Here is a 21421-nt window from a genome sequence, read left to right on the forward strand (position 1 = left end):
CTTATTTATGTTCTTTCTGCTTAAACCTTACTGTTTTGGGAATTTCCTTTTCAATATTGCAGAATTTTTGTATCATGTTATGACAATTATTGATTGATTCCCCTTTTAATTTGTTTCTACTGATTGCATATCTGTCAACCTCCACGGCTCCATGCCCTTACAAATTGTCGTATTTTCCCTTACAAAATAATCTTACAACATTTTTGTGTAGTTTAACATGTTATATTGTACATGTGTTTCGTTATATCATATATATATTGTTAATTAACATTTTGTAGTGAGATCCTGAGTTGCTTGACATGAATGAGGTTTACTATGGAAAAAAATTCAAAAATTAAGTAGCTTGGACGTTTACTGTAGAAGGAAAAAATACATGCAAATACAAGTAAGTAGAATAATACATTTTCTTAATCAAATTATGAATTCATTTTCTGCATTAAATTATAATTGGTAATATACTGATTAAAGGGATAACCACAAACCTGTCTTTTGTCATTTTCTCATTTTGTACTTCTTTTTTTTCTTAACTTCTTTATACAACATAATAATTTGTAATATAATGCAACAAAGCAAGTGAGCTGTTTGAGCGCCGGCTCTCTTTAATGAGTTGAGCCGAAAAAGCCGGTTCTCTAAAAAGGGACGGACGTCCTTTCACTACATCAAACCGCTCGCTTCATTTGCAACGAAAAAAATGAAACCGAGATAGAGGCTTCAGCGGCGAACTCGTTTGACTTGATTGATTTGCTGTTTCGTGATAGTCGGTGTATACCGGATGGAACCCATAATTGACAAATTCACGTTTTCCTGTACAGATTTTCTCGTACGTCGTACACGTCCTAAGATGCATCATAAACGTACTTTGTACGGCAAAACCGTACATGTTGACAGGTATGTGATCGTCAAATGCAAAGTTACGCAGGTAATAGAGATATGGTCTTAAGCCCGAACCTGACCCGATCTTACCTCTACATTTTAAAATCAAAAATTTGACAAAACCGAAAGAAAAAAAGGGATGACGCTTAGCTGAATCTTAACTTGGTCCCGTCCCCTTAAAAGTCCAAACACTTTTCACATTAATCAAATCATGTTTGATAATTAAAAAAATGTATTTTATGTAATATAAATAACATATCATTCTCACTCGAGCAGTGTGAAAAGTGTGAATACAAAATGCAAATACAAAAATGTAATCCAAAATAATAACATTAGTGTGTAAAGTAATACTGTGCTGAGCATTTGTAGATGCAGAGTGAGGCATGCAATTCTACTGCCTCATGGCAGAGGGTGATAGTGAGACCATGGATTCAGATTTGCCACACACTTTCGCCCCAAACAATAAAATTGATGATAGTGATGGTATAAACAAAGCTAAAGTCAAGCCAATTAGTATTTTTTAGTTTATCTGTATCTTTCTTGTTCTGCCAATCAAAGGAGGAATAAGATGTAGGTTCATCTCATCTCATCTCATCTCATCTCATTAGCTGCACCGCTTATCCTCAGCAGGGTCGCGGGGGTGCTGGAGCCCATTAGGCAGTGGGCAGGGGACACCCTGAACTGGTTGCCAACCAATCACATGGCACACAGGGACAGACAACTCCCTCATTCACACCTAGGGACAATTTGAACTGGCCAATTAACCTGAAATGCATGTCTTTGGAATGTGGGAGGAAACCACAGTGCCCGGAAGAAACCTACGTAAGCACGGGGAGAACATACAAACTCCTCACAGGAAGTCCGGTAGCTGGATTTGAACCCACACAGGAGGTTCCCGAGACCTTAGAACTGTGCCGCCGTGCTGCCCGATGTAGGTTAATTTATGTGTAAATCCAACTACACAAACTTCACCATATGTCAATGTACAGTCAAACTCATCCCAGTTATACAAAGACTCATTTATCTATTTTCTAATGATTGAAAAATAATTTGTAGCATAATCGTATTGATTTTGGAATATACCTGTTTTAGACCAAGCATCGAACATCGTTGTGTACACTTTCAATCTCCACTATGAAGAAAAAAAAGTTCCCTTTGAGATGATTTCCCTGTTTCACTTTGTTTGATATTTTGCTGTTTACCATGTGATGGATGCCAGTTTGGCCCCAATCTTGCCCTTTCTTGCTTTCCCGCAATCCGACGAGGTTTTTGGGTGCCAAAAGTGCAGGCGAGACGCTAGCTATTACCAGGGTAGCTTTGGCTAATGCTCCATGTGAGTCCATTAGCCGTCATTTGATCTCCACTCCCGCCGACCAGTCGTGTTCCCGGGGCAACGCCAGGTAGTCGCAACCGCTATTATACCTTAACCCCTGTAGTTGTGCCCCCCGTCTCCGAGTAATGACAATGCCACTGACTTTCAGGTTCCGATGGGCTCTTTTTGCAAAAATGCAACCTATAGTGACTATACCTTCACATTTAAAAGAAAGAAAGATAGAAAGAAAGAAAAAGGGAGGAAGAGAGAAAGATAGGAAATCAGGATTTGAGTAAAGATGAAAGAGATGGGAGAAAGTAAGGAAGGAAGGAAGGAAGGAAGGAAGAAACGTAATGAAAGAAGAAAATGAGGGGGGAGTAAGGAAAGAAGAAAAGATGGAAAAGGGAGGGAGGCATGGGGGGAAAAAGGGATGGAGGGAGAGAGGCATGAAGGAATAGAGGACGGACAGAAGAGGGAATAAGGAAAGACAGGACTGAGGGAGTTAGCCTGTCTAATATGATTTATTTTGTTCTATTTTCTCCTTTTTTCAGTAAAGTAAATGAAATAATATCCATTCATCTATTAGCTGCACCGCTTATCCTCAGTACGGTCGCGGGGGATGCTGGAGCCCATCCCAGCTGTCTTCGGGCAGTGGGCAGGGGACACCCTGAACTGGTTGCCAGCCAGTTGCAGGGCACACAGGGACAGACAATTTGCTCGCTCATTCACACCTAGGGACAGTTTGGACTGGCCAATCCACCTGACATGCATGTCTTTGCAATGTGGGAGGAAACCGGAATACCCGGAGGAAACCCACGCAAGCACGGGAAGAACATGCAAACTTCACACAGGGGGTTCGAACCCACGAACTCAGAACTGTGCCGTACATGCGCTAACCACTGCCCTATTGTGCTGCCGAGTGACTCGTTGTGTAATAAAGTGGAGGGATGTTTTTCGGCACAACACAGTAAGATTAAAATGATCAACACAGGTCTGTTCATAAATCATTTCATATAGCAATTGGCAGAAAACTGAGAATAATATAATTTTTTTAATTTCACTAAAACAACCATGAAAAGGTTAAAAATATGCTTATGTGATGTTTATTTTTTATGTTATCGAAATAAATCTTAAAATCAGTAATAAAATGTGGCTGTTTTTACACATTTTTTGCTCATTTTATTATTTTTCAAAATACAAAATAAAAAACATTAAACTTAAGAAACTAAACATGAACTAACACATCTTAGTTTTCTTATTTTACTAAAAAAATATAATATACTATAAAACACAATATGTTGCAAGGCAAATGTTTTTTTTCAAAGTTTTTACTTATTAGGTTTCTAATGAATATTCACAAATTGTACTGTAGAAATAATCTCCTTTTTTAACTTTTAATTATTTTTATTCGGGCATATTAGGGCATGGTAAATAAAGCAATAAAAATATTTAGACATATGATTGTCTTTCTTATTATACCAAATGGTTTTATTTAGACAATTCATAGAAAAACTAGAAATTATATATACTTTGAAAAACAAATATTTTTCACAGCACATTTTACAGCACATGTATGGGGCAATATATGGGGCCTAGTGAAAAATTGTAATCAAAATAAAATGTCAGCAACAGACAGGGTGGCCGTACACAGTCCTATTTACTCGATCCTGCGCTGATGAGCTAAGAGATGAATTGACACAGCCGCTGCATCCAAACAAGGACTCAAACGCTTTCTTAATAACCAATCCCCGGTATTTGGATTCACTTTGCAGGATAAATATGATTTTGCTCTGATTTTGAATGCGATGCTTGTGTTGTTTTCCGTGTGTAAACAGAATCCGGTCTATTGTTTCGAAACGTGCGTGTGCATGCAGGTGTGTAGCATGAAATTGGAGAAGGAGGTGGAGAAGAACAAGATCCTGTCCAAAGTGCTGCAGACTCTTGCCACCGAGCATCACGAGCTGGAGCAAGTCGTGGTCAAGGGCGGCCTCAGCGACGAAGAGTTCCACGATGCCGTGTCTGGTCAGTAAAAAGGGAAAGGTTGTTTCTTTGAAAGACAAATCTGACTTTTCTTCTACTATTTGAAAAATAATTTTTAATCAAATAAATTGTATCATATTTTCCAGACTATATGGCGTACCTAAAAACATTTGCCCGAAATTCAAAAGTTTGCCTTATAATCCAGTGCACCTTATAGACTGGGAAATACGCTAAATGCCTAATTACGATGAAGCGCGTCTATGTATGGTAACCATTTATGAAATTAATTAATTTTGGTTGTGAAACCAAATTTACTTACACTGTATTTTTTGCAGGATACCTAGCATTTTTTGATAGTTTGGCCAGGGTGCGACTTATACTCTGGTGAGATTTATATGCCGGGGCGGCAGTGGCTCAGGAGGTAGAGAGCTCGTCTTGGGATCAAGAGATCGCAGGTTCGATTCACGGCTCCTCCGTGTTACATGTCAAAGTGTCCTTGGGTCAGACACTGAACCCCGAATACCCCCAATAAGCAGGTTAGCGCCTTACATGGCTGCACGGGCGCTATAGGGAAATGTGAAGCACACTGTAAAGCGCTTTGGGAAGTCTTGACTTGAAAAGGCTATATAAATGCAGATCATATCATTTCATATGTTAAATAATTAACACATTATTATATCATTGAGTTTGAAATTTGTACCACCAGAATATAAATTCACATGTTATTTCCACACTAAACCACAAGAGCGCGCTCTAGACCTGTGTTGATAATTTGAACCTTGCTGTGTTGTGCCGAAAAACATCCCTTCACCTTATTACACTAGTTTTAGTCACGGTACCAGAGACAGAAGTTAATTTAATTGTGCACTTCACCTGTTTCATTGTAATTAAGCATGATATATTTGCTGGAGCCCATGCCGGCTTTCTTCGGGCAGTGGGCAGGGGACACCCTGAACTGGTTACCAACCAGTCGCAGGATACATAAAGACAAGCAAAACAGGAAATTTAAAACTCAAATCAAATTTTATTTGACTGTCTTCATTTACAATGACTTTTCTCATCCACTGGTAGCCCTGCTATTGGTCAATGCGTTTTTCTCCAAGTCATAATATCGACCAAAAAATGATATTTACAGTAATCCCTCGCCACTTCAGTTTTCAGTTCCCGCTGGTTGAATGCTTCGTGAATTTGTCTTGTTGTCATTGATTTCAACGTATCATGTATTGTGTTTTGCAGCAGACATCACAGCAAATGCTATCACGTGGGTGGTTGTATGTGTCTGGTAGGTGTGCGTGACTGCCTGTGTATGTGGCTTTGATAGGCTAGTGCATCCTGTCAGTTAAACAGCATGGCGGGTGTACAAGTCATTGTGGCCACCAAAACAAACAGCAAGGTTTGGCAACATCTAACTTTTAGGGCCTGGTAGTTGAATTTTTTGGGGGGGATTAAATAAGCCGCTGCCGATCAGATAAGCGCATAGAAAATGGTGATCATCAGGGGGTGCTTCGTGGATTATTATCAGGTTCGGAAAGCGACTAAGGCGGCGTCCGGAGAGAAGGCAGCTGCGGTGCTGCAGGGCCGGCCTACTGCTAAGGCTATGTAGCAATTCACGCAAGTCACCCCTGTCAAACCTCATCTCATCAGCTGCACCGCTTATCCTCAGTAGGGTCGCGGGGGTGCTGGAGCCCATCCCAGCAATCATCGGGCAGTGGGCAGGGGACACCCTGAACTGGTTGCCAGCCAATCGCAGGGCACACGGGGACAGACAACTCACTCGCTCATTCACACCTAGGGACAGTTTGGACCGGCCAATTCACCGCAAGCACGGGGAGAACATACAAACTCCGCACAGGAAGTCTGGAGCTGGATTTGAACCCACGCAGGAGGTTCCCATGACATGAACTGTGCCGCACATGCGCTAACCACTGCGCCGCCGTGCTGCCCTCCCTGTCAAATCTGTATTTCACCATTTCCACATCCGTCACCCATCAAACGGATGACCTGGAGTTAGAACTCGTGGGAAACCGCTACATTCACGATGGTTGTACTTTAATTATGGCTGGGACATAGCTTGATTCAAGGATACCCAATGCTAGCATTTAGCTAGCCAGCCGCTCTTTAAATCGCTTCCTCACACTGAGAGGAGAATGACAATAAAGACAATTCATTCAACTGCGATTCTGTGTTCTGTGTTTTTATTTGTATATCTATAGTTGTTATTTTGTCACAATCATATACTCTCAATCAGTAGGGACGTCATCTCAAGGTAAGTGTGACCCTTAGTGGCTTTTATGAATGGGCTTTGCTACGGATTTTCAGGTTTGGCGAGGGGTTCTGGTCCCCGTTAACTGCAATAAATAAAGGATTACTGTATTTTCCCTCCAGGTTCAGACTCAGAGCTCTCCCTGAGCGGTTTCGAGACCGTGGCGAGTCGTTCTTTGGAGGAAGGGGAGGAGGAAGACGAGGAAGACGAGGAAGGCGGCATCATGTTTAGCAGTGGCCCCTTTGGCATGTCGCAGGGCGATCGCCATGGCAACGACCAGCCGACTCAACCCAATGGGATCACCAAGTATAGGTTAGCATCTTAAATGAGACCCGGCAGATTTATTTCTGCACCAAAGCTGTGCACCGGTCTCACTTTCTTGATCGATGACTTTGTGTTTCAAGGATTTATTTTTCCCCTCAGAAATAAAATTTTCAACCTCGAAAAATATCCCCAAAATGTGCAGCTTTCCAACCTCGCCCAACCCCCAAAAAATAGGGGGAATGAATCAACAATTTGATGTTGCTCCTACCTCCTCTTATTTATTTTATCCTCATGGCTTTTTCCACTTGATGCACTGAATAATTTAGAGCATCGGTGGCCCCGAAAGAGCGCTATGGAAAGGACAGGTGTCTTTGTCTTAGCCTTTTAAATATTGATGACGGCTTGGCGTCAAGCGCTAATCATTCAGCTCCATTGACCGCTCCCTGCGGCCATCTTTTAACGAACTGCTTCGCCACGTCAAATATCATGCAAAGGTTTTCATGGAAAACGTGTACGAACCAATAGGAAGACAATTATTTAAGGTGGTAAGAGAATAAATGCGTATAGTCTTTCACTGCATGATATTGAGGTTTAGTTTTAGATGTTTAACTGTAGTTTCAACTAACAGACCATGTATTTATCACAACAATTGATTCATACCGTAATGAAACTTGTTCAGTCACAAATACAGTGAAATAAAGTATGCCCCCTCCAAGAACGTATTGACCGATCGAGACACAATCGTAACGTGGAACCAAATAATTTCAACATTCTATATTATATTTACTCCAAAAAAGTGAAAAGTAGGTGTCATCAGTCCCATAGTGTCATTAAGTCTCAGTTAAAATGCACCTGCTCTGTGATGGCTCAGACATTTGTGAAAGGAGTCAATGGAAAACAGACAGCATTATGAAGACCAAAGAACACACCAGGCAGGTCCAGAACAAAGTTGTGGAAAGGTTCACAGAAGAAATGGGATACAATAGATTTCACAACATTTACACATCCCTCGACGCATTGTGCAAGCAATAATATCAAAATGGAGAGCATTAAACCACTGCAAACCTACCTTTTGGACCAAATAAATAGAAAACTAATCAGAGAAGCAACCAAAAGGCCCATGGTTACATTGGATGACCTGCAGGCATACAGAGCTGAGTTGGGACAATTGTGCATAAGAAAAATATTAGTCGTACTCTGAATGAATTTGCCCTTTATAGGAGAGTGACAAAAAGAAAGCCCTGTAAGAATGCCGTAAAACGGCCCGTTTATTATTGTTACAATAATGTATTTTTTTAAAAGGATAACGATATATTTTACAATAACAAAGTAATAATATTAGTAAGTAATAAGTATATTCCTGTTTTTTTAATTAGCTTTTTTTTTTAATGTCACGATAATATGATATTTTTTTTAAAGGATTGAATTCAAATATTTGAGTAAAAACGTTTCCAGAAATAAGTTCCTGTTCTCCAAAATAGAAGGTTTTTCAAGACATTATATAGATAAAGTGTTATTCTTTGATATTTTTACTATTGTAAAGTGGTGGTTTTATTTTTAGAAAAAAATGGAGCCGTCTCAAGTGAGAGTAATGCTTTTATGATACAAACATAAGTGAACCTTTTTTCTTAAAATCGTATCATAGTAGACCTCCGTGATATGACATTAATCTGTTCTGAGGTGAGGATCACAAGGTAAGTAAAATAATCGTATAATGGGGAATAGAAACCTATAGAAATTAGCTCCGATTCTTGGTGCACCAGATTAAAAACATTAAAATAAATAAATAGTATATAGTGGTTACTTCTTATGTATATATACCTATAGTGAATAAATACGTTACAAAAATATTAGTATTGAAACGGTGACGTGCATTCGTTCCAAACATACGAGATTATGAACACAATGAAGACAGAAATGCATTATGGGAAGTAATTCAGGTATTAACATACCTGCCTTTTCATGATGCCATGACGCAACCCAATAGCATATCATCATCTTATCTGACGTCGACCAAGCAGACATGCATCAAAGAAACGTGACTCTTCATATGCACTAACACTGCAAAGTTTAAATTGTTTCAATTTTTGGGCACATGAAATATTTTTGGAGTATATGTCGAAGAGTGGGAAACATGTTGTAAAAAGGGGCTGAAACTGTCATGTCCTGCACGGTTGTCATGGCGCCCAGCTGGCCCCGCCCCTTGACACCGGCTGAGACGCATTGGACTGATTGCTTGTGGAGTACTTAAACGCTCCTTTTGGGACTGCCCGTGGCCAGACCATTGCTTTACCTTGTTGAGGACCTGTTCATGCCTGTTTGATCTGAGTAATGCCTAGTTTGTAATTTTGATTGCCTTTAAACCTGTTTTGTTTTGTCTTTGGTCCGTTTGTGTGTTGGTCAACTTTTATATCCTAATTAAAGTGACAGATCGTCTACGCATATGAGTTCCGACTTCCTGCTTCCCGGCCCGTTTCATGACAGAAACAACATCGTATTCCACACCGTAAAGTGAAAATGCCTTGAAGTGAAAGTTAGAAACCTGGAATATGGCAGTATGTCAAAAGGCTTTTGGGGTGGCAATAATTTTGCTAGGCACTGTGCCAGCATAACAGCACCACATTGTAAGACACATGAGGCTTAATTTTAGTGTGAAAATTGAATCACTGTTGATTGATTTAGTGTCATCAAGTGTCATCAAAAATTCGTCATTTTTGAACAGTTTAGTAATGAACAGGTGGACTTTGCCTGATGCGTTTGCTGAGACCTTCGGCCCGACGGGCCACAGATAATAGTCGCGCCGTCGGCTTTTGTTGCAACGCGTCACTTAATACGCAAAAAGCCTCATTAGCTGGCCGAGACGTGAATAAGATATGACGCCTGCGGCCGTTATGTGTCTCCGATGTTTAATCGAATAAGTGAAGTCTGCTGAGACTCATTTTCAGTGTAATTCATCGCGGATTATCTTTAAAGCTGAGTAGGAAAATCAAGTCATTTAATAGCAAAATTTTAAGTTGTTTGTTGTCTTTGATGAGTAGATTTGTTTGGTGCTTGCAATCCTTTAAAAATGCTTGCATTTCAATGTTAAAAAGTGCCTGAATTTTGGGTGAAGTGCTTGTTAATGATTGAAATCGTTGCCATGTTACTCAATAAGTCTGCTTAAATACAACAACAATACTGCTCTTTAGAGGCTTGTATTTCTTCTTACCTCGAGATTAACAGCAGCTGTCCTATGAGGCGTCAGCGCCCTCTACTGGTTGTGCCCAAATGAACAGGTGCATGCTACACCTAAACAGGGCCTAAGGAAGTTGTATTAGTGCAAGGATTACATATCAAGTATAGACATTTATTATGGGCCATGCAAAGAATTAAGGTAGCATTACCCGGTAATAAATTGTAATGGGAAAAACTTGCTGTACCTGAAAATGTAAGTTACATATGACTAGCAGTTTTACCCAACACCTATATGGGGAGAGATTTGATATACTCCAGATTTAAAAATCACATGTGTTGATAAATTCACACGCGAGAGGAAAAATCGCATATGTAAACTGCAAATATATTTGTGGCTCTGCAAAATACATTATTCACCCTGGATTTTCTTTTTTTAATGTATGAATTGGAAAATGAGTTTTATAAAGTGCTTACACTTGTCCATGAAAAAGGTGTAAAAACCCTGTTGATGTACCGTCCACAATCTGATTTTTTTCATTCTTGTATCTGTAGGATTAAATGCCCAATATGAATGCTTGTGTGCTATTGTTTCAGGACTAGTTTACCTGCACCCATGTTTTCAAGAAATGACTTCAGCATTTGGAGTATCCTGAGGAACTGCATCGGCATGGTGAGAATGACATTTTGGTTTACAGCCCAGTTTTTATGACGTGACGGCAGTGAGCTAAAAATGTCGGATGCCTGTCAGTAGATGATTTGCCTGTGTATTGATCAATGACATTTTGAGTTGTTCTTGACTCAAACTGTAAAATTGTTGATGCCCTGCAACACCCATTGCTGCCTGGTCATTCTGGAAGTAGGGTTACTTCTTAATTTTCCTGATTTTAATTTTAATATTATGGTTATTTTGCCTTGTTCAATCATGGAATGTTGTAATCTCGGTCTGTGCAGACCTCTGAGACATTCTGTTAAGAGCTATTCAAATAAATGTGACTTTTTCAATAAACCACATGGCTACAAAGTGACGACAGCTAGAAATGGGTCTTTGGAAGGGACCCCACTGTGCTTAAATTTGTTAAATGCTTGACTAAAAAGCCACAGTTGAATCAACACTTCCCAATTAGCATTTAACATCATACAATATGACATCATTTATAACCCAAAAGTGAACAAAATTAGAGCTCATCACAGTTGACATGATGACTAGAAAGCCACAATTGACTTCAATAGAATAGAATAGAATAGAATATACCTTTATTGTCATTGTTACAACAAGGAATATTTGTGACAACTAAATTGGACGTGGCACTCCAAGTCCACATTTTACAGTGAGGATAAGGAAAACAAAGAGATAAAGGAACAAAGAAGACGTTTGTACTGTCCTTGTTGTATAGGCTTTGTTTTCCTCCGGAGGGGGGTGTATGAGGGGGTGAGGGACAGACAGAGATGGGCGGATCCAACTAGATGTTTGATCTTACTGTACACACGGTCCAGTGTTTTTTTCCCTAATTGCTCAGTCCTCGTATTTGGGAAGTACAGTCCTCAAACATGCCCGATTAAAGTCGCCGGCGACGTGAAAAGCTCCGTCGGGGTGGGCAAGCTGCTGTTTATTGATAGCAGCGGGCAGGAGATTTAGCGCTATGCTAACGTTAGCATCCGGTGGAACGTAAACAGCAAGCACAATGACCACAGTTAGCTCTCTCGGTAGATAGAAGAGTAAACGATACTGCTAGAAACTCTATATCGAGTGAGCAGTGTGTCTCAATGATTCAACTGTTATTGTAGCGCATAGTCCCCCACCCCTGTTTTTACCGGGGTCTCCGTCTCGTTCGTACCGGTGAAGCGTACGTCCTGCTAGTTGGACTGCGGCGTCGGGGAAGCCAAGACTCCGTGATGACAAAAAATACTCCAATAAGGGCTCATCCAGGATTTGAACCCAGAACCTTTCACACTCTAAATTAGGAGATTAGCCCTACACCAAAAGAGGATAATTACAACCCAAACAAAGCTGATCAGTTGAACACTAGACCAAAAAAGCAAGAACAAAAAAAACTGTTGACCTCCAAAAAAGTGCAATAACTTTTAATATGGGCTCATCTAGGATCTAAATCCAGGACCCCTTGCAGAATCATATATAACAGGGCTCAGGAACCTATTTGACCCAAAGAGGCATAAAACAAAAATATTTTGATGTTTTTTAAAGGGAGATCCACACCATAAATCTTAAGTTCAACTAAACAGCCAAACCCGCTTCCCAGTTTGATGAGCTTCCATATAAAGGATTATTTAGCAATTTAAAGCCCAAAAAGGTATGTTGGTGTGACACCTTGACTGTAATCTATGGTGAAAATGGTGTCCTATATATGATGGACTGAATCCTTTTTAGACTCAGTATCCTCGTGGCTCTGCAAGTGCTCCAATCGGCAACCGAGCCATATTTGGCTCGCGAGCCACTGGTTCCGGACCTTGGTCTAGACGAGGGGTCAACAACCTTTTCGGTGTGGAGTGCCACTTTCAAATTTCCTTGTAAATCGGAGTGCCACACCAAGATTAATGACTCGCACAACCTTTTTTTTTTATATCCAACTGAGCTGTAATTTTACACCAGTCCAAATATACAACGTGCATATACATTTTAATCGTATAACTCAGTGTTTTTCAACCCTTTCTGAACCAAGGTACACTTTTATTTATAAAAAAGTTCCGAGGCACACCGTCTGTCAAAAATGTTTGAAAATGAAGTTATGTCAAATATTTCACTGTACTACCTCATAATGTAATGTAATGTAATGGTCTGCATTTATATAGCGCTTTTCAAGTCAATGAACACCTCCCAAAGTGCTTTACAATGTGCTTCACACATTTCCCTTTTACATATAGCTCGGAGGAGCCGGGAACTGAACCTGCGACCTCTTGATCTCTCTTTCAGTTTTTTGAAAATACATAAGCAGATAATTAGTATATAAAAATAATAAAATAATACTTAAAATAAACAAGAATAGTGTGCTTTATGGTTTTATTTTTTACAGTAATCTTAAACCGCTTTGTTAAACAAATTAAGTGATTAAATGGACTGTGCTACCTCAAGAGCAGATAATTAGTACATAAAAAGTATATAAAAATCTACTGCCACCTACTGATATGGATGACTATTACAGTTCCTCCTCTGAAGATTGCAAAAATACTGAATAATGGCCTGATTTTTTGGAAAGATAAAAATTCCAGCGGCACACTAGACAAGGTTTCACAGCACACTAGTGTGCCCCGGCACACTGGTTGAAAAGCACTGGTATAACGGACCAATTTATCTTCTACTATTCTTGTTCATCAATCAAATCAAAAATGAATGTGAATAACAAGTGGAAAGGCCTGTAGCCATCCATGACTTAAACTTTTTGCCACAAGTGTTAACCAGAATCAACCATTCTTCATTAACGATGAACTTCAATCAAAAAACAAGTGCTATGGACAGCTATCATACCATTCATCAATGATATCTTGTTGCAGAAAATATTAAAAGTTGAAATAACAGCAGCAAAGCAGAAGGCACACGCGCACACACACGCGTACACACACACACACGCTTCTTTAAAATATTCGCCATCAGTAAATGGTTTTCTGTGCTTTATTATGCAGTTAGAAATGTGATCACTTTTGTTTTTAGCAGTGACAAATGTTTTCAGGGGCTGCGTTTGTTTGATATACCTGGACACGCGTTTTTATGTCTCCGTCTCGTTGGACTCATCCTTGAATTCATGTTCATGTTTCGTCTCGTAATGACGTTAAACACTTGATGCGCGAGGTACAACGCTCTCGAGGCATAATGCACAAAACGGCACGGTCATTTTTTGCACAAAGCCTCATTCGTCTGTCCACGCTGGCTGGAAAGCACGCGATGTTTTTGCTCGAGGAGCCGTCCTGATTCGTTCATTTATTGTGCGTTTCATTGGCTGCGTTAAAACACGGAGCTCCCCTCTTCTGCGAGGCATGGCACAGACACACACACTCACACACGAAGAAGAGGGCCGCTCCCGTAAACGCAGCGCGCAATTGAAAATGTCTAAATTTCAGGTAAAAATGCGCTTTTTTAAAATATAATCATTATCATTTTGCCGTGTGCTCGCGTGCCACTGGTTAACCCCTCGTGTGCCACTGCTGGCACGCGTGCCATAGGCTGCCGACCCCTGGTCTAGACCAACAAGCCTGATGACTTCCACATAAAACATAACTTTTATCATGTGAGATGATTTCAAACCCAAAATGCGCTAACCCCACTTTTAACACAGCTGCAGCTCATCAGCAAGCTTTATAAAAGTCTGATAACAACATCATCTAATCAGATGGAGGCGGGAGACATTGGAAAACAAGCAGGAATATGTTTCTCAAGGACCAGATGTGGGCAACCTCAGTCCCTCATATTTTTTTATTTTCTTTGCTTCAAGACAGCTGATTAAAATGACAAGAATCATCATCAAGCGCGGTACATTTTTAAAGAAAAAACATTTTGTTAATACATAAGCGTTACCTGACTATAGGCCGCCGGTGCGCACATTGAAACATTTACAAAGAAAGACGGTACACAGAAAGAGTTTCAGTAATACAGGGTGGGCCGCTGGACTTTTGATAAACAAATATGTATCTGTACGATGTCACCAGTCACTGAAATATTTCATTGCTCATATCATCAGAAAGCTTAAACTCTTGGGATTCAAGATATGACCATTTCAAAATGTACTCATCATAGAAACATCACAATCATTATGGAACAAAATACAGTGGAACCTCGGTTCTCGACCATAATCCGTTCCAGAACCCTGTTCGAAAACCGATTTGTTCAATCACCGAAAATCGTTTTTCCCATTAAAAGTAATGTAAATCATTTTTAATCCGTTCCAACACCCTAAATGTTTACCATGAACGTAAACATGAAGCTAACCCAGGCTAATCGTACATTCGCGTTAGCGTAATCTTCCGTACGAAAGATTACGCTAACATGAACGTGTAAAAATAAAAAAATCTGGTCATTTACACGTCATTTAGCACCCGGGTCTCCACAACAAGTGGCTAGCGCTTCATTGGAAATGGGGCTCCGTTACAACACCCTGAATGTTTTACGTAAAAAACGTACGAAAAAATAAACAAAGGGTAAAGAAAATAATTATGAATAGGATTTTTTACCTTTGTGGTGCTCAGCATAAGCCATGCTGTATGTATAGCAAGATCGGAAACTCGCACACCTTCTTCATATTTTGCTATTATTTCTTTCTCAAATGCAATAGTTGTACGCACTACTCTTGTTTTTTTTCACCTGTAGCAACTTTGCTGCTTGCACCGACCTTCTTCGGAGGCATAATTAGGGGCTAAAACACTTGGTACACCTATATTAAAAGCGAAAGCAAAACGAAACACATCCGCACGTGATAACAGTTCTTCACGAGGGGTGGGGGCAGTCTACACGATCTACACCCGTATGCCGCTCAGCATCGCACCCTAGCGTACCGGCGTTCGAACTCCGATTATTTGACTGAACAGCCAAGCAAGAATTTCTCGAAATTTTTGGTCGACAACCGATTTGTTCGATCTGAGAGGCGTTCGAAAACCGAGGTTCCACTGTACCTGAAAACTATAAAGCCGAGATAACTCACCATATGTTCCCTGGCCGTCTTCAACTTCTTTGAATGTCTGCAAAAATGGACTATGTTACATCAAGGACAACCCATTGAATCCAACCGTGTAAAATATTTACTCCGAAACACACGATAATGCCGGCAGATAAATAGGAACCCGGCTTAAAACTTTCTGCTTTGTTGGACATTTCTTATTGTGGTGCATTTGTTTAGCGACATTGTTTCCGTTTACAAATAAAGAGAGACAAAGAGAGAAGACAAGACATCCCAGATTTTACGGTAGTTAGCGCTCCCCTTTTGATGGACACCTTCTCCATGATGACGGTTCTCTCGTACTAGTTTTATTCATGCACAAAGCGTAAAGTACATTAAACTTACATATATATTCTTCGTGTCTCACTCTTATACCTGTACTGCTCGGGTTGTACAGGTACAAGCCTGTTCATTGGCCGTACCATTGCATAAGCCGCAGGGTTGATAACCAAGGAAAAAAGTCATGGCTTATAGTCCAAATATTATGGTCCGGTAATCACTTATATCAGCAGGGTTGGGTAGGGTTACTTTAACTGGATTACTTTCAATTATTTTTGGATTACTCCAATACCAAATATGTTAATAAAAGACAAAATAAACTAAATATGAATAAAATTACTAAATTTTGTGCAGGCTTGGGGAGTAACGGAATACATGGAACGGCAAAAATGATGTTGGCAAGCTGTTTGGATTTATTTTCATTTTGTTTCTGTCGCATTTGATGTTTTGCCGGAGATCAAAGACATCAAAGCCAGGAGAGAAAGCTTACCACGTGTTGTGAGTCATAATTGTATTCATATTTAGTTTCTTTTGTCTTTTATTAGCATATTTGGTATTGGAGTAATCCAAAAGTAATTGAAAGTAATCCAGTTAAAGTAACCCTACCCTACCCTGTATATCAGCTATGTTGGACAAGAGAAACCCTTAAAAATGCAGAACATGTAGCCCCCAAAGCCCAAGTATTCCCACTCCAGTTTTATAGACTTTCTTCCTCTCACACACCTGATACATTAGGAAGTTCTGCAGAAACCTGATAATAATCTTGATCATTTGATTCAGTTGTAAAATACCTAAAACAATCTGAACCTCTGAGCTAAATGAACAGACTACTGTGAAGGAAGCGAATCCTGGTCCTCTGGAACAATAGTCCTGACATATTTCAATGTCTCCTTCTCCAATCACAGCTAATTGATGAACATGATCACTATCTGACTTATATTTGAACCACAGTTGTGTTGGACAAGGGACATGCATGAAACAGACTATGACTATCATGAACCTGACCCTGAGCACTGTTTATTTTCCCCATGAAACATCATGTAGTAATTGCCGGAGAAAAACCTCATATAAAAGCTAATTTTAAGGCTCATCCGGGATTTGAACCACATTACATCCACTACCGGTTTGGGAAGCATACGACGAGAGCAATGAGCCTTGTGAAAAATGCCTGGATCTACTAACTTCTTAAGATGTGAGATATTAAACCCAATAAGGCTAATCCCACTTTAACAAACCTGTACCTCAGGGGTCGGGAATCTTTTTGACCCAAATAGCCATAAAAACATTACTATTTTGATTTTTTTTTTCTGAGAAAGCCACACTATCAATTTTCAAACAAAATTAAACAAAACCACCAAACCCGCTCTCCAGACAAAAGCTTCAGCACATTTTATTTCACTGCGTGATGTTACTATTATTATTTTATAGATTTTGTCCTGTGTAGCCTGTGTCCCACATGAATATAAATGTACCTCTTCAAATGTGTATTCCTATCCGTTACTTAAAAGTGTTGAGGCACATTTTGATATTTGTAATCTTTGTCCTGAATAACGGTTTCATTACAAGGTGCAAGCAAAGTTCTATTGTACAAATGTCACAAAATACTGCAAAAGGGCCTACCAATGTATCTACTATTAGTGCTGATCGCACTCAGCAAAGAGTAGAAGTGGGTGCCATAGCTCCGCCCATTTCTAACGCTCACCAAATCAAATTGCTCCAAGTGCTTTTGCAAGAGCTCCCGGGTGTTTGAAAATTACTATGCGGCTTTTCATCATAAAGTGTTTCAACAATGAGCATAGATAGTTTGATGAGCTTCCATATAAAGAATAATTCAGCCACAATGGGGTATGTTGGTGTGACAACTTGACCTCTAGTTAAAATTGTGTCCTATTCATAGGGACGAGGTGGAAATATATTTTGGGCTGGAGAGAAATGGGCGCCACCAGGCTGTACTTGTTCAAGACACATCACAATGGTTCCCCTACCAACCCTAGTCGTTTAGACATCTAACCAACCAGGTTTACTGGACTTAACCCATTGCTCAGGCAGTAGCGTATAGGCTCCACACCTGTGACTATTGATTTTTGAAAGACACAATATTTTGATTATTTCCGCAGGGTCTATTTTATCTCAGAGCCATATGAACTCATGAAAAGGGCCATATAATGCTCGTGAGCCATAGGTTCCTGACCCCTGCTGCAGCTCGTCACTAGAACGATAAACTAAAAAGCCTCAGTTTACCTCCAAAATTACCAGTAATCTATAAAGTGGGTTTATCCCGTAATTCTTACACCCTAAGCAAGATTGATACCAATCGACCAACTAACATTGTGTTGTTCGTTTTTGCAGCAATATGCAATCTAGGATATTGTATCGAGAATTTTTTTACTTTGCACACAAAAAAGTATTAATTCCTGTGGTGTTAAATGGGATTAGAACTATCAGGAATTAGGCTGAGCACTTTTTGTTCTTCTCAGAAATCCCAGAGGAATAATAGTTGAACAAAAAATTCACGTAATTTCTGAAATAAGGGCTTGTCCAGGATTTGAACCCGGGACCTCTCGCACCCGAAGCGAGAATCATACGACTAGACCAACAAGCCTTGAATACCTGCAAGCCATTCAGCTGTTTTTCTGTTATTTAGCTAAAACAAGTAATGGGTAATTGTCCTGGTCAGGGAAAATTGCGTGAAAAAAAGTAATCAAATACAGTTACTAGTTACCTGTTAAAAAATCTAATCAGTAACAATAGAGAAAACAAAATCATGCACTTATTTGTCGTATCACAAAAAGTGTTCCCATTTTAACTACATAGTATAGTAGTATATTGAGCAAAAATACATGGTAGACAAAATACTCTCTGTTTTCGTTCACATCAAGAGCACATTAAAAACCCAATATTGTGTTAAACACACAAAGTGTTCACTTTCTAAATGACCCAAAAATCTGGGATGTCTCGTTTTCTCTCCCTGCCTCTCTCAGGTCAGTGATTAAAATTATGATGACACAATTAGTCTATTAGCACATTATGTATATGTAAATGTGAGACACATGTGAATGAGTGAAGGACACTAATGTCAGGGGTGTCAAACTCATTTGAACTCGGGGGCCACACGATAGAGCAAACATTCTGCCCGGGGCCGGACTAGTAGATTAAAGATAAAGAAAAAGAGAGATAAATAAGAGAAAGAGAGAGGCAAAGTCGTAATTTTATGTACTAAATGTTATGTGATAATGTATTTTTTTCTGTATCTGTAACGGAATACACTACTTTTTTGGGGGGGTATCCAATGTTAGAAAATAAACTATTCAAAATGTATTGTTTACCAAATTGTTCGAATTAGTTGTCTGACTCCATTAAACAAAAACAAACTTCATTCTCCTAACAATGCATGCTCATTTCTTTCTGGGAAAAGAAGGGCAAGAATAGCGGGCATTTTCACACGGGGGCAGATTTAATTTCTTAAAGTATTTAACTAAGTGAATTCCATCGAATTAGCCGAATTAGCGACGCTCTTTGTCGAGCCTCTCTCTCGATTGTCCCTCGCGATCTGAAGTTCTTCTGCCCACGTCTTTTCACAAGCTGGCGTGCCGGCTCCTTCCATGGGCGTGCTGACTCCTCCCATGGGCATGCCGACTCCTCCCATTGGCGGGCCAGAGACTCCCCACGTGGATTCCACCTCGTCTCCTCGATGTGTAGACCCCTACCGATTATCAAATCAGTGTCTGGCCTTCTGCGTCAGAGTCCTGTTATCAACAGAACTAACCAAAACATTCGCATTCGGAACGGCGTGACCTGTCATTGAACTTAAGCCTTCTCTGTGAAAAATCTTCATTGCATTCAATAAATGTAACTTGTATAAAATCCACTATAGTAAAATGTATAAAATCTTTCACCTATTTACGTTACATGTATTCCGTTACTTTCCAAGCCGGTTGATATCACCCTTAAAGGATTGAGGTGTGACTCAAGCTAATAAGCTTTTTTGTACTAATCTAAAAAATGGACACTAAACATCCTAATGATCCTCCCTGTTTTGGCTTCCAGGAGCTCTCCAAGATCACCATGCCGGTGATCTTCAACGAGCCGCTTAGTTTTCTGCAGCGTTTGACCGAATACATGGAACACACGTACCTTATTCAGCAAGCTAACTCGGCCACCGACTCCCTCGACAGAATGAAGGTAAAGCGAACAAACCCAAATCACATAGTCAGGTTAAAACAGGGGTCAGGGACCTTTTTCACCCAAAGAGCCATTAAAGCAAAACATGTTTTAAAAAGAAATTGAGAGAGCCACATCATATATTTCCAGACAATATTGAAAAAACTGCCAAACACACTCTCTTGACAAAAGCTAATTCTTCAGCACATTTTATTTCACTGTGTGTCATTTGATGATTTAATCAAATGTATGAAATGATAATAATACCAAATCCTGTGTCCCAAATCAATGTAAATATACCATTTACAATTTGTCTTCCACCTTAAGTTAAGAGTGTTGAGGCAATTTTTTTCCATGAAATTTGTCCTTAACGGTTTCAAAACGATGTGCATTCAAAGTTCTTTTGTAAAAATGTCACAAATGACAGCAAACGATAAGCATATCCGGGCTGTGCAGTCCCTGTATGCCCGGTGCCAGAGTCTGGTCCGCATTGCCGACAGTAAGTCGGATTCGTTCCCGGCCAGGGCTGCCCTTTGTCACCGATTCTGTTCATAACTTTTATGGACAGAATTTCTAGACGGAGCCTTGGTGGGGATGGAGTCAGGTTTGGGGGCCTCAGCATTGCGTCACTGCTTTTTGCAGATGACGTGGTGCTGTTGGCTTCCTCAGGCCGAGATCTTCAGCTCTCACTGGAGCGAATCGCAGCCGAGTGTGAAGCGGCCGGGATGAGGATCAGCACCTCTAAGTCCGAGACCATGGTACTCAGTCGGAAAAAGGTGGCATGCTCCCTCCGGGTTTGGGATGAGATCTTGCCCCAAGTGGAGGAGTTCAAGTATCTTGGGGTCTTGTTCACGAGTGAGGGTAGGATGGAACGGGAGACCGACAGACGGGTCGGTGCAGCGTCTGCCGTCATTCGGACCCTGTACCGGTCCGTCGTGGTGAAGAGGAAGCTGAACCGAAAGGCAAAGCTCTCGATCTACCGGTCGATCTACGTTCCTACCCTCACCTATGGTCATGAACTTTGGGTTATGACCGAAAGAACACGATCCCGGATACAAATGGCCGAATTGAGTTTCCTCCGCAGAGTGTCTGGGTTTTCCCTTACAGATAAGGTGAGAAGCTCAGTCATCCGGGAGGGTCTCTGTGTAGAGCCACTGCTCCTCCGCATTGAGAGGAGCCAGTTGAGGTGGCTCAAGCATCTGATAAGGATTCCTCCTGGACGCCTCCCTCGGGAGGTGTTCCGGGCATGTCCCACCGGCAGGAGGCCCCGAGGGCGAACCAGGACACGCTGGAGAGACTATGTCTCTCGGCTGGCTTGGGAACGCCTCGGGAACCCGTCGGATGAGCTGGAGGAGGTGGCTGGGGATAGGGACGTCTGGGCTTCCCTTTTAAGGCTGCTACCCCCGTGACCTGACCTCGGATAAGCGTAAGATAATGGATGGATGGATAAGCATA

General features: G+C 40.5%; 1 protein-coding gene and 1 non-coding gene across 6 annotated transcripts in view; one reads left to right on the forward strand and one right to left on the reverse strand.

The window, feature by feature from the left end:
* Positions 1-21421, forward strand: part of LOC148355622 (oxysterol-binding protein-related protein 1-like) — an 86494-nt gene that overhangs the window by 40889 nt on the left and 24184 nt on the right. For all 5 annotated transcript variants that reach the window (XM_088349200.1, XM_088349201.1, XM_088349202.1 and 2 more), the window contains 4 exons: positions 4060-4207; positions 6551-6740; positions 10461-10536; positions 19853-19987. In XM_088349200.1, the coding sequence (XP_088205326.1) occupies positions 4060-4207; positions 6551-6740; positions 10461-10536; positions 19853-19987 (549 nt within the window). The remainder of the gene's footprint in view (positions 1-4059; positions 4208-6550; positions 6741-10460; positions 10537-19852; positions 19988-21421) is intronic.
* trnap-cgg (transfer RNA proline (anticodon CGG)) lies at positions 18336-18407 on the reverse strand. Its single transcript has one exon. It is a non-coding gene; the product is annotated as a tRNA-Pro (tRNA).

Source organism: Urocampus carinirostris, chromosome 12 (assembly GCF_059441175.1).
Source record: "Urocampus carinirostris isolate Australia breed hairy pipefish chromosome 12, RoL_Ucar_1.0, whole genome shotgun sequence".
Lineage (NCBI taxonomy): Eukaryota > Metazoa > Chordata > Actinopteri > Syngnathiformes > Syngnathidae > Urocampus > Urocampus carinirostris.